Below are 15,335 nucleotides of genomic sequence, written 5' to 3' on the forward strand. Positions count from 1 at the left end.
ACCTTATCATATGGTCTTATTATATTATATGAACAGAATTCAGATACTTCTTATGTTCTGTTGTAAAAAGAAACTGACTAAAAACCGTCGAACAGATCATTTTAACCGAGATAAAAAGGACTGGTGTGTTACTCGGATGTCTCAAACATTTGATGCCTATTTTTGCCTTTCTATGCATTCAGTATAATAAACAAATATACTGTATATTGTGTAATGATGTCTGATTTTTCTCTTGCATTTTATAGCTAGTTGCTCCAATACGTTAAAATGAAAATGGGTATTCTACAATTAGGTACTCTATGACTTACACTCAACATCATCAAAAATTCCAAACAGTGAACATTTAGAATGAAACAGAAACCACAGTTAATACATTGGTTGGTTCATGAATTGACACTCACCTTGTAGTATTTACACTACTTTCAAAATCATATGCAAATACAATGAAACAGCATTCTGTTATTTCACAAAGTCCTTCCCATCTGTTCTGAACTTACATGTAAATGAATTGCAGTCATGTAAGAATAACAATGTAATCATGTGACTTCTCAGACAGGCAAACCTTTTTCCTCAAAACAAATTAGTCTCCACCCAAAGCAGGCTAAACAATGAACTCTGGCAGAACATAGACCACAGACATCACAAATACACACACACACACACACACACACACACACACACACACACACACACACACACACACACACACACACACACACACACACACACACACACACACACACACACGTCCACCCTTCTCCAGGTGGTGTCACTATCTCACAATTTGAAGGAAACGGTGAGCACATACAGTGGGTACGGAAAGTATTCAGACCCCTTTAAATTTTTCACTCTTTGTTTCATTGCAGCCATTTGCTAAAATCAGAAAAGTTCATTTTATTTCTCATTAATGTACACTCAGCACCCCATCTTGACAGAAAAAAACAGAAATGTAGAAATTTGTGCAAATTTATTAAAAAAGAAAAACTGAAATATCACATGGTCATAAGTATTCAGACCCTTTGCTGTGACACTCATATTTAACTCACATGCTGTCCATTTCTTCTGATCCTCCTTGAGATGGTTCTACTCCTTCATTGGAGTCCAGCTGTGTTTAATTAAACTGATTGGACTTGATTAGGAAAGGCACACACCTGTCTATATAAGACCTTACAGCTCACAGTGCATGTCAGAGCAAATGAGAATCATGAGGTCGAAGGAACTGTCCAAGGAGCTCAGAGACAGAGTTGTGGCAAGGCACAGATCTGGCCAAGGTTACAAAATAATTTCTGCAGCACTCAAGGTTCCTAAGAGCACAGTGGCCTCCATAATCCTTAAATGGAAGAAGTTTGGGACGACCAGAACTCTTCCTAGACCTGGCCGTCCAGCCAAACTGAGCAATCGTGGGAGAAGAGCCTTGGTGAGAGAGGTAAAGAAGAACCCAAAGATCACTGTGGCTGAGCTCCAGAGATGCAGTAGGGAGATGGGAGAAAGTTCCACAAAGTCAACTATCACTGCAGCCCTCCACCAGTCGGGGCTTTATGGCAGAGTGGCCCGACGGAAGCCTCTCCTCAGTGCAAGACATATGAAAGCCCGCATAGAGTTTGACAAAAAACACATGAAGGACTCCCAGACTATGAGAAATAAGATTCTCTGGTCTGATGAGACCAAGATTGAACTTTTTGGCGTTAATTCTAAGCGGTATGTGTGGAGAAAACCAGGCACTGCTCATCACCTGCCCAATACAATCCCAACAGTGAAACATGGTGGTGGCAGCATCATGCTATGGGGGTGTTTTTCAGCTGCAGGGACAGGACGACTGGTTGCAATTGAAGGAAAGATGAATGCGGCCAAGTACATAGATATCCTGGAAGAAAACCTCTTCCAGAGTGCTCTGGACCTCAGACTGGGCCGAAGGTTCACCTTCCAACAAGACAATGACCCGAAGCACACAGCTAAAATAACAAAGGAGTGGCTTCGGAACAACTCTGTGACCATTCTTGACTGGCCCAGCCAGAGCCCTGACCGAAACCCAATTGAGCATCTCTGGAGAGACCTGGAAATGGCTGTCCACCAACGTTCACCATCCAACCTGATGGAACTGGAGAGGATCTGCAAGGAAGAATGGCAGAGGATCCCCAAATCCAGGTGTGAAAAGCTTGTTGCATCATTCCCAAGAAGACTCATGGCTGTACTAGCTCAAAAGGGTGCTTCTACTCAATACTGAGCAAAGGGTCTGAATACTTATGACCATGTGATATTTCAGTTTTTCTTTTTTTAATAAATTTGCACAAATTTCTACATTTCTGTTTTTTTCTGTCAAGATGGGGTGCTGAGTGTACATTAATGAGAAATAAAATGAACTTTTTTGATTTTAGCAAATGGCTGCAATGAAACAAAGAGTGAAAAATGTAAAGGGGTCTGAATACTTTCCGTACCCACTGTACATGCAAACTGCCTTCCAATACCCGTTATCAATGAAAGGAAGCTGCAGTTGGCAAGCTACATTCAAGGATATCATTTATGATCCCACCAGACCCTTCTCTAACCTGTCTCTAATAATTCACATTGTCCACTGTAAATGTAGCCAAGGCAATTTAGAAGGATAGGATGGCTGCTACAAAGCAGATGGCGGTTGTGCTACTAACATCAGGTTCTGGACTACAGCAATACAAATAGATGTTACAAAGGTTTGTGGGATGTATCAAAGCTTTGTGGGATGTATCCAAACAAATGAAGCAGAGAAGAGTGTTTACTCATAATTATTTGAATAAATGTACAATGCCCAATTATTTATTTTTTAACAATTAAACAAGCAAGAGCACAGAACTATTGTAAAGTCTCCATCAACGGCAAAGCTGTGTTACAAGATCATCTTAGATTATTATTAATTAGCAAGGGGAGATTTAGTCTTATTTTACCTACACAGTGAGATCATAAGTAATCTCTGAAGTTGCCAATAATTTAAATGACACACACAAACTTCAGCTTTCAGCAGAGGTGATTTTGAGAGAGCCTGCAGCTTGTTACCACATGGCCCTTTGCCCATAGGCAAATCAATAGTGTTGCCTACATTTTTTTTTAATATATATTTCATACTTATTTTTAGTGACCACACCAAAGAGCGGGTACATTTGTTAAGCTATTAAATGGTGGCTTGGCTCTGTTTATTGGTTTGTTTTGTTTGTCAAAGCATGTCTGATCAACAATGTCATACCCACATTGTGCAGAATTTAAACACATGAAAAATGTTTTTCCTGAAAACAAATGCCAAAACTGCAGTGTGTGGAAAACTAAACAGAGCTAAAAAGCCTCAACTGCAGGAGTTTACCATGTTTGTACAGTCTATGAACCAATGTAAACAAAAGCCACATGAACCCTTAGGGCCTCACAAAAACTAAAAAAAAAAAAAAAAAAAAAAAAAAGCTGACAGTTAAAGAAAAGATAGTGGTAAAATGGAAAGCCATAAAACCACATGCATGCTTATTGGTGAAGGGCTTATCAGAGACACCATATTGAGAGCAGGGAACTGGTGCAGACAAGATCACTGATCAGCAAATAGGAAGCAGCAGTCAGAGAGGGTACGACCGTCTGCCTGAATACATATTGTACTGCACACTGTAAAATGTAAATAAAAAGAGATTGCAATGATTTGCACATCTCATAAACCCATATTTAATTGCAAATAGACCAAAGAAAACATTTCAAGTGTTGAAAGCGAGAAATGTTATTGTTTTATGTAAAACATATGCTCTTTCTGAATTTGATGCAGGCAACATGTTTCAAAATAGTTGGGACAGGGGCATGTTTACCACTGTTTTGCATCACTTCTTTTTACAACACTCTGTAAATGTTAGGGAACTGAAGAGACCAGTTGCTGGAGTTTTTCAATTGAAATGGTGTCTCATTCTTGCCTTGTACGATTTCAGCTGCTCAAAAGTTCAGGGTCCCTTTTTGTTGTATTTTTTGTTTCATGATGCGTCACATTTTTTAAATGGGTGACAGGTCTGGACTGCAGGCAGGCCAGTTTAACATCTGGACTCTTCTACTAGAGAGCCATGCTATTGTAACACTTGCAGAATGCAGTTTGACATTGTTTTACTGAAATAAGCGAGGCCTTGCCTAAAAGACATGTTGTCTGGGTGGCAGCATATGTTGCTCCAAAACCTTTATATATTGTTCAGCATTCATTGTTCCTTCCCAGATGTGTGAGCTACCCATACCATATGCAGTAATGCCTCCCTGTACCATCACGTATGCTGGCTTTTTAACTGAGTGCAGATAACAAACTAGGTAGTCTCTCTTCTCTTTTGCGTGGAGGATGCAGCATCCATGATTTCCAAAAAGAATCTCCAATTTTGATTTGTCAGACGACAGGATAGTTTTCCACTTTGCCTCAGTGCATATTAAATGAGTAGGTAACGATGTTTCTGTATAATGTTTATATATGGTTTTGTCTTAGCATGGTGGAGTTTCAACCAGCCATTTAACCTAATTAGTTGCGAGACATTGCACCAGCTGACTCCCGTCTGTTTCCAGTACCTGCCATTCAGCGTCGAGCCTCGGGCATTCACCTGAACGAAGATTCCAGATCGTTCCACGGAGATCATCTGCTGCAATCTTGGCAATCCTGTGTCGAGCTTCAAGTGTCACACAGTTGACCCTGCCTTGCCGTCCAGTGTCGAGCCTCGGGTATCACCTGTACGAAGAAGCCTTCCAGTTCGTTCCTCAGCGACCATCTGTCGACACAGGTGATCCTGCCTCTCTGCTGCGTTTGTGGAGGACCTCGGGATTCCCAAAAAGCTACATCAGCCTGCCACTGGCTGTGGAGAAACCGCAGGATTCCCCAGTGAGGACCTCGGGATTCCCCCAGCGAGGCCACGCCCCCGCTGCGTTCTGCCTGCCTGTCTGTCTGTCAGCCTGCCAGCCGCGTTCGCGGAGGAACCAACTTCCGGCTCAGAACGGAATAGCACATACACGCGCATTGGACTCCAGAGACTGGTTCATGTCGGCAATCTCAGCCGTCCGCGTCGTGAACGGAGTTTCTCCTCTGTGCCGGAGAGGAGATCAGAGGAAGAGGAGTTTTCTTCCTCTCTGTTGGACTCAGACTTTTGGTGTGTTTCCTGTTTTCTATCTCTGCCTGGAAGAAATAAATACCTGATTCCAAAGAGACTTTGCTGTTTGTCTGCATTTGGGTCCGTTTATAAGCACACTTCACAACAGAACGGACTGACCAACGTGGATCCAGCAGCCGCAGCCAGATCACCTCCTGCAGATCACCTGCAGAGGGCGATCGTGGAACAAGGAATTCTCCTCAGTCAACACCACCACCTGCTACAGGGTCTGAGTGACTCCCAATGAGCCATCGGATCCCAAGTGGCAGAGTTCAGGGCTTTAATACGGGACCTCACTCTGCTTCGCCAGCCCACCAAGAGACCGACAGCCGTGGACTCTCCATCGCCCCATGAGTCATTTGTCCCGACCACGGAATCTTTCAGAGTCTTCAGACCCGACGACAGCGTCTTCAGCTCTGTATCAAGGTCACCATCCCCAGCAAGCGATCCAGACGCCATTAAGGCCAGGGAGTTGGCTCGCCGGATCTTACAGGGCAGCCTACGGAGCAACGATGCTGTCCCTCCTGTTCCCGTTCCTGTTCCTTTTCCTGGACCTGTTCCTGTCCTTCCTGTTCCTGTCTTCGAACGGGTCGCCGACGCCAGGCCACTAGCGTCCAGCCAGGTCGACGACGACGCCCCTCCGTTTCCTGTCACCGGAGGGGTCGCCGACACCACACCTCCTCCGCAGACTCAGGAGGTGCCGATGCAGCTGGGACAGGTCCACCTGTCCCGGAAAGAGAGAGAGCTCGCCAGTAAGAGTAAGGATACTGGCGAGCGACTCCACCAGATTCCCCCATCCCAAGTCCCGCCTGATCCTGCTGGCCAACCTGTGCCCACCATCAGGTCCTTGTTCTATCTCGATCCTCATTGATTCCGGAGCCGAACAGAACTTTTTGGACTCCACATTCATTTCCACCCACAGGATCCGTGTGGAGGCGCTCGAGCGCCCTCTGTCTGTGAGCGCTCTGGACGGCAGTCCACTACTGCGCATCACTCACCAGATTCAGCCCATTCCTCTGCTTGTGTCTGGCAACCACCGACACAAGACCCGGTTTTATGTGTTCCCGACTTCTAAAATGCCCCTGGTTCTGGGCCATCCCTGGCTCCAGGACCACAACCCCCAGATCAATTGGGCTGGGGGCAGAGTCCTGAGCTGGAGTCCACTCTCGCTGCCTCAAGTCAGCCATTCCCCTGCAGGAGAACGCTCCCAGCAGCTCCGTGACGGGACCCGACCTATCCTCTGTTCCCCTGGAGTACGCTGATCTTGGGGAGACTTTTAGTAAAGAACAAGCCCTTTCACTACCACCCCATTGGCTGTATGACTGCGCCATTGAGCTTCTCTCTGGCACCCCCTTTCCCACCAGTCGCCTCTACAACCTGTCTAGACCAGAACGTGAGGCAATGGAGAAATATATAACGGACTCTCTCGCCGCTGGTATCATCCGTCCCTCTTCCTCACCACTAAGAACAGGGTTCTTTTTTGTGGCCAGGAAGGACAAGACCCTGCACCCTTGCATCGATAACTGGGGTCTAAACCAGATCACAACCAAGAATAAATATCCTCTCCCCCTGATTAATTCTGTTTTCGCGTCTCTCGTGGGGGCAACCATCTTCACCAAGTTGGACCTCCATAATGGTATGAATCCGAGAAGGAGACGAATGGAAGACGGCGTTTAACACTCCCCTCGGACATTTCGAGTATCTGGTCATGCCCTTCGGCCTGACTAATGCCCCTGCCGTCTTCCAGGCCCTAGTCAATGACGTTCTCAGAGGCTTCCTAAACCGGTTCGTGTTTGTCTACTTGGACGACATCCTCATATACTCTACCACCCCCCAGGAGCACTGTCACCACGTTTGCCAAGTCCGCCAGCGGCTCATGGAGAATCGGCTGTTTGTCAAGGCTGAGAAATGTGAGTTCCACGTCCCGTCTATCCAGTTTCTGGGGTTTTACATCGAGGAGGGCCAGGTCACAAAGGACCCCGAGAAGGTCAGAGCAGTGACCGAATGGCCTGTGCCCTCCTCCCGTAAGAAGCTTCAGCAGTTCCTGGGGATCCCCAATTTCTACAGGCAGTTCATCCGGGACTACAGTCAGACAGCTCTTCCTTTGACTCGTCTCACCTCCACCAAGGTGGACTTTACTTGGACTCCCGAGGCCAATCAGGCTTTTCTGGCCCTTAAGGAGCGGTTCGCCTCAGCACCCATCCTGGTACATCCCGACGAGTCTTCAGTTTATTGTCGAGGTGGACGCCTCGGACACCAGAGTTGGGGCAGTGCTGTCCCAGCGTTTGGGCCCCGACTCAAAGCTCCGTCCCTGTGCCTTCTTCTCCCAAAGGCTCTCCCCGGCCCAACGGAACTACGACGTGGGAGACCGCGAACTGCTAGCCGTGAATTAAGCATTGGAAGAGTGGAGGCACTGGCTGGAGGGATCAGTGCATCCTTTTGTGGTCCTCACAGATCATAAGAACCTAGAATATATACACACCGCCAAACGCCTCAACTCTCACCAGGCCCAATGGGCATTGTTTTTCGCCCGTTTTAATTTCACGATCACCTATTCACAAGACTAAGCCAGATGCACTCCCCCGTCAGTTTGCCCCAGACGATGGAAGCCCTAACCCTGACACCATCCTACTCCCCTCCTGCGTGCTTGGTGCCCTTACCTGGGAGATTGAGCCTGCAGTGCGTGAGGCCCAGCGCACCCAGCGTGATCCTGGAGGGGGTCCCCCAGACCGTTTGTTCATACCTCCGTCCGTCCATTCCAGGGTCCTGCGATGGGCCACCCTGGGATCCACCGTACCTTCAACTGGCTTCGTCGGACCTTCTGGTGGCCATCCCTCGAGGACTCCCCCCGGGCTTATGTACAAGCCTGCACCACGTGCACCCCGAACAAGGCCTCGCACCGACCCCCTGTGGGGTTACTACGACCTCTGCCCATTCTCCAACGCCCATGGTCCCATATTGCCCTGGACTTTGTTACTGGTTTTACCCCGTCTGACAACAACACAGTCATTTTAACTATTGTTGACCGTTTTTACAAGACAGCACACTTTATCCCTCTCACCAAGCTCCCGTTAGCCCGGGAAACTGCTGACCTGCTGACCCAGCACGTCGTACGGCTCCACGGCATCCCCACGGACATTGTCTCGGACAGGGGTCCGCAATTCGCCTCCCAGGTCTGGAAAGCCTTTTGTCGGAACATCGGAGCCATGGCCAGCCTCTCCTCGGGGTTCCACCCCCAGACAAATGGACAAATGGAGAGGCTGAACCAAGAGCTGGAGGCCATCCTTCGGTGTGTGACCTCCACCAACTCCTCATCCTGGAGCCGTCACCTCCCATGGGTGGAGTATGCCCACAACTCCCACACGTCAGCAGCCACCAGACTATCCCCCTTTGAGGCCTCCTTGGGTTACCAACCTCCCCTGTTCCCTAGCGGTTCCTTCCATTCAGATCAATGCCCGCCGTTGTAGGTGGGTGTGGAAGGAGACTTGTGCCTCCCTACTCTGCACAGCGGAACAAAATAAGAGGGTGGCAGATCGACGTCGGGTTCCTGCTCCTGTCTACCGCCCCGGACAACAACTTTGGCTTACAACCAGAGATATACCCCTACGCACCGAATCTAAGAAACTCTCCCTTAGATACATTGGTCCCCTCCCTATCACCACCATCATCAACCTCGTCACAGTCAAGTTACAGTTACCTACCTCCATGAGAATCCACCCAGTATTCCATGTCTCAAGCCCGTAGCCTCCAGCCCCTTAAACCCTACGGCCGAACCCCCTCCACCCCCCCGACTCATCGAAGGTGGTCCCGTCTACACGGTAAATTGTTTCCTGGATGTCCATCGATGAGGTTGGGGGTTCCAATACCTGGTGGATATGGGTCTGAGGAACGGTGCTGGGTACCCCGCTCCCGGATCTTAGATCCGGAGCTGGTACACACCTACCACCAAGAGCACCCCGACAAACCGGGCGGTTTACCAGGAGGCTCCTGTTGAGGGGAGGTACTGTTAGGATTCCTGTCTGATCCGAGTGTGTTTTCCTCTGTTTTACCCCCGATCACCTCTCCTCATGTGTACTGTCATTCCCCTGTCTGTTTGTTATTGTCTGCCATGTGCTTCTGTTTGTTTATTCTCTCCTGCAGTACCCTCCTCCGAGCTCCGCCCACTCACGCATCTCCAGAGATCCAGCTGGAGCTCATTCCACTGATCACCTCCAGCTGGATTAAATACCCCGGTCTTCCTTCAGCTCGCCGTCAGTCCGTCCGTTAAACTATCCGACATTACGTCCCGTAAGTCTGTCTGTCTCTGTTCTTGAGAAACTCCGGTTCTGTCTCCCGTCTGTTTCCAGTACTTGCCGTTCAGCGTCGAGCCTCAGGCATTCACCTGAACGAAGAAGATTCCAGATCATTCCACGGAGATCATCTGCTGCAATCTTGGCAATCTTGTGTCGAGCTTCGAGTGTCACACAGTTGACCCTGCCTTGCCGTCCACTGTCAAGCCTCGGGTATCAATGTATGAAGAAGCCTTCCAGTTCGTTCCTCGGAGATCAGCTGTCGAAGGTTTGGCCATCCTGTGTAGAGACTGTCACACAGTCGATCCTGTCTCTCTCTGCTGCATTTGTGGAGGACCCCGGGATTCCCACAAAGCTACGTCAGCCTGCCGCTCGCTGAGGAGGACCTCGGGATTTCCCCAGCAAGGCCACGCCCCCGCTCAGATTTTTGTGTGTTTCCTGTTTGCTATCTCTGCCTGGGAGAAGTAAATACCTGGTTCCAAAGAGACTTTGCTGTGTGTCTGCATTTGGGTCCGTTTATAAGCACACCTCACAATTAGTCAATCAAAAGAATCAATTCAGTGCTGTCAAAGCCATTTTTTCAGGATACCGTGTAATTATACTTATGTTGGTTTCATAATATTGGAACTACGTTGCACAGTGAGTAGGACTGCTGTCAGCTTTCGCCTGTTTTGTCGGGTTCAGCTCACAAACCTGTGAGTTTTGATTAAATGTTTGATCATGTAAAGATGAAGTAGTGAGTTAAATGTCATTATGGGGTTCTTTTAGACAAAGTAAAAGGTTTGAGTTTCTCAAATCCACTTACAGTTGAGCATGCGTTACTCAACTAGATCATAAACTACTATTCCAACCTCATCAGACCTGCATTACAGTTTGCTTGTATGGCAGTTTGCTGAAAGCAAATTCCATTTACTGCTTGTGAAATGCAGCTGGCAGTGGGTAGTATGCAAAAGTATAGGAAACTGTAGAGTTAACTGAGAGGGTGAGAAGAAGAAACAAAAATACAGACTGCCACATACATACACAGAGCTTTAAACAGAACCAGACCTGCCTGGGAAATAAACAGGAAACACATGTCTGGGACAGATGGGCACACAGGCAAAAGGACAGAGGCAGTAGAACCACAGGCACCTGCTTACTTTCAGCCTAAACAGAATTACAAAATTATTGTATTTACCAGTTGTACTATAGCAGCTTTGCATTTAGCTTTGAAAGAAAGTGGTTTATTAGTGGGTAACAACCAACCACTACCAACACTTGTAATACTATTACTATTGAGGCTACAAACTCCACATCATACCTACGTTTAGTCATAAGTAGGAAACCCCGTTATCATTGCAAAAGTCAGGGCTGAACCTCCATTCATTCTTGGGGAGTCCATACTAGAGATCTGCACTACACTGCCTTTTCACTCCGAGACCAGCCACCTCCCACAGAAATTTTGACCATTACGTACACTCTCATACTCACACACCATCCCACTCCACTCCACCCATATTCTGCTCACTCCCTTCTGGAACAGTGTGTTCTGTCCAAGATCTGCGAGTCCTATGCAGCAGGGATTATGAGACACATGTTTTATTAATCTAAACCCACTCTAATACAGACGCTTAATGAGCCTAATTGTTTATGTCCCTCAGTCACAGAACTCTTGCCATCAACTTAACAATTGGCTTAGTTCAGGTGATTTTGTTTTTCTAAATGTCACCAATGAAATAATGAGCTGATGAAAGGGATTTAGGACCATTCGACACAGCATTAATTCAAAGCATTACATATGTATTTCCAGAAAAACTATCACGGCTTGGTTACGGGATTTAGCTGTACATGATCAAACTTTCAGTTCAGTCCAGTTACACACAGTGACACTTACAGAGCACCGTCACACCTGTGCAACAACACTAAAGTGGGTTTCAAATGTTTTTAAAAGTGGAGCTGAGGGCACAGACAATAGTGTACAGTGTTTTATTGGCAAAAGATAAGTCAATATGTGTCAAAGTGCATTGCACATGAGAGAGTCCAATTGTACCGAATTGGGCAAAATATTCTCACAACTGAAAATTCAGCTTTGACTCACTGAGCTTTCTCTCCACACCCACAACTGCACTTAGAATTTCTTTTGCTGTTCTAAAAAAGACACAAAGGGATGCCACAAACAGTTTTTTTTACTGAACAACTAAACTGGTTGTTTTACTAAACAACCAGCTGATGTTTATCTGAAAATCTAGAGGCTTGTCTTTAAGGAAAGGTAAAGTGCAGATATGCGACAGAACAGCAGAGGCCCTACTCTAAGGCCAGGAGTTGGTTATATTTATTTAAGTTTGCATTTGTTTGGTTGACCATTGAAAAATAGAGAAAGCTTTATTTTTGTTTTTTACTCAAAATAAAGCTTTAACGCATTTAGTGCATCATCTGCTTTATGTATTCACTTGCTGGACCAACACTGTATCCAGGAAATGTGTCAGGAGTTAAAACTTTATGAGAACTTTATGGGTTTATGAGATGCAGAGTAAGCTAGGACACCAACATCCCTTTCAGGAGAGAATAAGCTATGGAAGTATGAGAGAGGGAGAAGAGGAAAAAGGGAATTCAGAGTTAATGAGAAAAACTGGAGTCCATTACATTACAGCAGGGGGGTGGGGTCTAACCTCCCCCCACTTAGCCAACGGGAAGCAAGCCAGCAACATAATCAATAACAGTGAAGGCTATTTGACTGTGTCCTCCCGACAAGCTCCTGAGCCAACAACATTTACGCTATCAAGAACCCTAATCATTTGACCATAACGTAGCCATCATGTTCTCACCAAATCAGACAGCTTAGACGATACCGTTTTTATCATTGTTTTTGACTGATGAACAGCTTAAATCTATTGTAGGGGACCTGTAGATTTGAGTAAACAATATAATGGACCTTGTTTAAATAGTATCAGTGAAAACCAAAGGGCATGTGTCGTCCTGATGCTTCTACAAGCCAAGTTACTGCACATAATTTTGTGGCTTCAGATCAAGAGCATGGCCTCTGTGACATGTCATCCCCTGCTCACCAGCTGTTGTTATCACTAGAGCCTTTGTCAGAGACAAATGTTTTGCAAGCACACAAACCATCACAGTGGAAACGCAGTATGATATCCTGTATAACCATCCCAATAAAATGCCATTCTCTCTCCCAGAGTCTGTAAAATCTTACCAAGCATGCAGCCGTAATTGCAGCTCCACAGCAAAAATTAAACACTGGGCATTGATTTGCTCAGCGCCATGTGAAGTGCTATAAAAGCAGCAACTTAACTAACAAAAACATGCAGTGTCGGAGAGGAGTTTGTTAAACATGCACTCCATAACCTCCTCTTTATGTTGAATGTTCTGTGCTGGCTGTATGCATTCAGACAGGTTGATGTCAAGTTGATACTGTTAGCAGAACTCAGAGAGAGGGAAGGACGTTTTCAGATCAAAGTCAATTCACACACCAGTGAGTGAAGAATATAAATGAGAAACTCATAATGAGAGGACAATAATTATAACAACAAGCACTGGTTAGATGTCAGCAATAAGGAAGCAAAGGTGATTAGTCACGGTGAAAACAATCCTGCAAACTTGCTTAAATGTCTCAGTAACGTTACAACAAACACACTCATTTGATTGGAATACACGAGTAAACACAAATTCGATGGAAAGATATTGGCATATTCAAACTTCCTGAATTAATAACTCATTAACTAAATGTCGGTGAACAATTGGTATGTGAAAGTATGCAAGTTAATTTTGGGGAAAAAAAGCACAATTCAGAATGAAGAACTGGGAGAATGAATGACAGCTAGCTAGGAGCTAGCTAACTCCAAGTGGACGTAAAGGGTGATATAGGTCAAACAGAAAACTAATAGCTTGTTAGTCAAATCACATATGTATTTTCAGCTTTTATATATGCGGTTGCCGAATATATATTTTTTTGTTGAATAAATGTCAATAAGTGTCATGAAGATTATAGTTTAATTATGTTCAGTAAAAGTGAGTGCACAAAATCTTTTCCAGAGCACCAAAAACTAAATAAAAACAAATAACATGCATGTGTGCTTCACCTCCACTGCTACAACTCTATCCTTTGGGGAAACACCTCACATGTAATACAAAAGTGCTATTTGTGTTCATGTTATGCGTTGGGTTTTGGTCCAGCAAGGTCCACAAGGAAATATGTGTCAGGCCTGAGCCAAGGCATTATGTAAAAGTTCTGTTATCCTGTTGTTTGTAACACGATGAGGTTCACTGAAAGGTGTACAGAGGGTGAGTCATGGTGGAAATTGCATGTCAATGGTAATCAACACAGAGAGATGTTAGGAGATGATAAAGTAATTTGTGTTCCAATTAGAGTATGGGCGTTGGACTTGTATTTGCTACCGCATCATACACCGTTATGGAACAAAATTCATGTCAAACTCCCTTGAGTGGATGTAGCGTGTGAGGGAAACCCTAATGTCATGCAGCCGCTGGAAAATGAACACGCCTTCCCAAAAATCCAGTCTTCCCTGCACATTATCCGCCCACGCACACACCCATAAACAGTTTTTCTGAAAAATATAGGCAACCGTTACCATTGCAATAAAGTCAAATTATCAGCTTGCACTGGATACTGTGAGCAAAGTCTGGAACTTTCCCGAGCTACTTCTCTATCCACTGTCTCGACAGAAAAGTAAAAATGGGTATCAGCTTAAAAAGGTGCAGCAAATGTCTGTGTCTCACTTCAAGTAAATGTGTCCCCATTTGCATTTGTCACCCACCAGGAGGTACATAAAGCATTCAATCTCACCTGAATTTTCCTCCTCTTCCTCTCTCAGAACATTGTTGTCATCCACATACTCCTCCTCGTTCCTCTCTTTTGGCTTTCTTGTGTTGTCCTTCACCGGGACCACAGTGAAGTTGGTGGGCATTTTTACACCATGTGCTTCCTCTCAATGTCTCCTGTTTGTGGCACTCTTATCTCTCTCTCTCTCCTGTCTCCTCCCTCTCCCTCTCTCTGTTCAGCTGCTTCTCTTTCTCTTCCTCCGTCCAACAACTGTCTCTCTTCTTTCTTGCTCTTGTCCTCAGTTGTTTGCTTTTTTTGGTCAGACTTACTGCCCTTGTGTACTTTGTTGTCCTTGGCAGACTCTGAGTCTTACTTCTAAGTTTTCGTTCCTATAGCTAGGATTCTGCTGTCCACCCATGTGACCCCGACCCCCACCACACCAACTATCCAAATAAGGAAGAGGAGGGCTGCCCCGCCCAATGGGGGCAGTACTCAAACACACACACACACACACACACACACACACACACACACACACACACACACACACACACACACACACACACACACACACACACACACACACACACACACACACACACACTTGCAGTAAACATGACATGCATTGGTGCTCATCAGTTTGTGAGAGCACATATACAGCTCTTTCTGTCCCTGAGGCTAGAGTCCCTGCCCAGGAATGCTGCTCTGTCTCACACTCAACAAAAGCTGGTAATGTCTGCCTTTGTTCAAAGAGAGGAGGAAGTCCAGAGCTGCTCCATTCAGGAAAAGTTTTGCACACAAATACCCACATATACATTTCCTCACTTCCTATGCAGTGTTATTTGACCCTGCATAGTCAGAGATGGGTAGTGCTGTTTAAAGGATGTATACTGGCTGTCTGAAAAACACACACACACCCCTTTAGAGAGCTAGCTGGACAAGAGCAAGAGCTTGCACATGCTAACAAACACTTTCCACTTTTACTTGACATGAACATGTCATTATCAATGTGCTGTAACATTATGGCAACAATAAAATAAGAAGGGGGGATGAGGAATCGAAGGAGGGATGGCGTGGGGATGCAAGTCATTTCAAGCTCTAATCTCTTCAGAACAGCCTCCCAAATGAAATACATTGTTAACAGAGACAAACACTCCTCTG

At 45.8% G+C, this 15,335-nt stretch overlaps 1 protein-coding gene across 4 annotated transcripts in view; it reads right to left on the reverse strand.

Annotated features, from left to right (window-relative positions):
* slc12a7b (solute carrier family 12 member 7b) overlaps positions 1-14,593 on the reverse strand; it is a 57,328-nt gene extending 42,735 nt beyond the window's left edge. For all 4 annotated transcript variants that reach the window (XM_069698104.1, XM_069698103.1, XM_069698101.1 and 1 more), the window contains exon 1: positions 14,199-14,593. In XM_069698104.1, coding sequence (XP_069554205.1) covers positions 14,199-14,319 — 121 coding nt within the window. In that variant the 5' untranslated portion in view covers positions 14,320-14,593. The remainder of the gene's footprint in view (positions 1-14,198) is intronic.
* Positions 14,594-15,335: the final 742 nt, after the last annotated feature.

This window comes from Brachyistius frenatus, unplaced genomic scaffold, assembly GCF_029030835.1.
Source record: "Brachyistius frenatus isolate BFR_SWC_R1_liver_20210118 unplaced genomic scaffold, ASM2903083v1 Contig_25, whole genome shotgun sequence".
NCBI lineage: Eukaryota > Metazoa > Chordata > Actinopteri > Embiotocidae > Brachyistius > Brachyistius frenatus.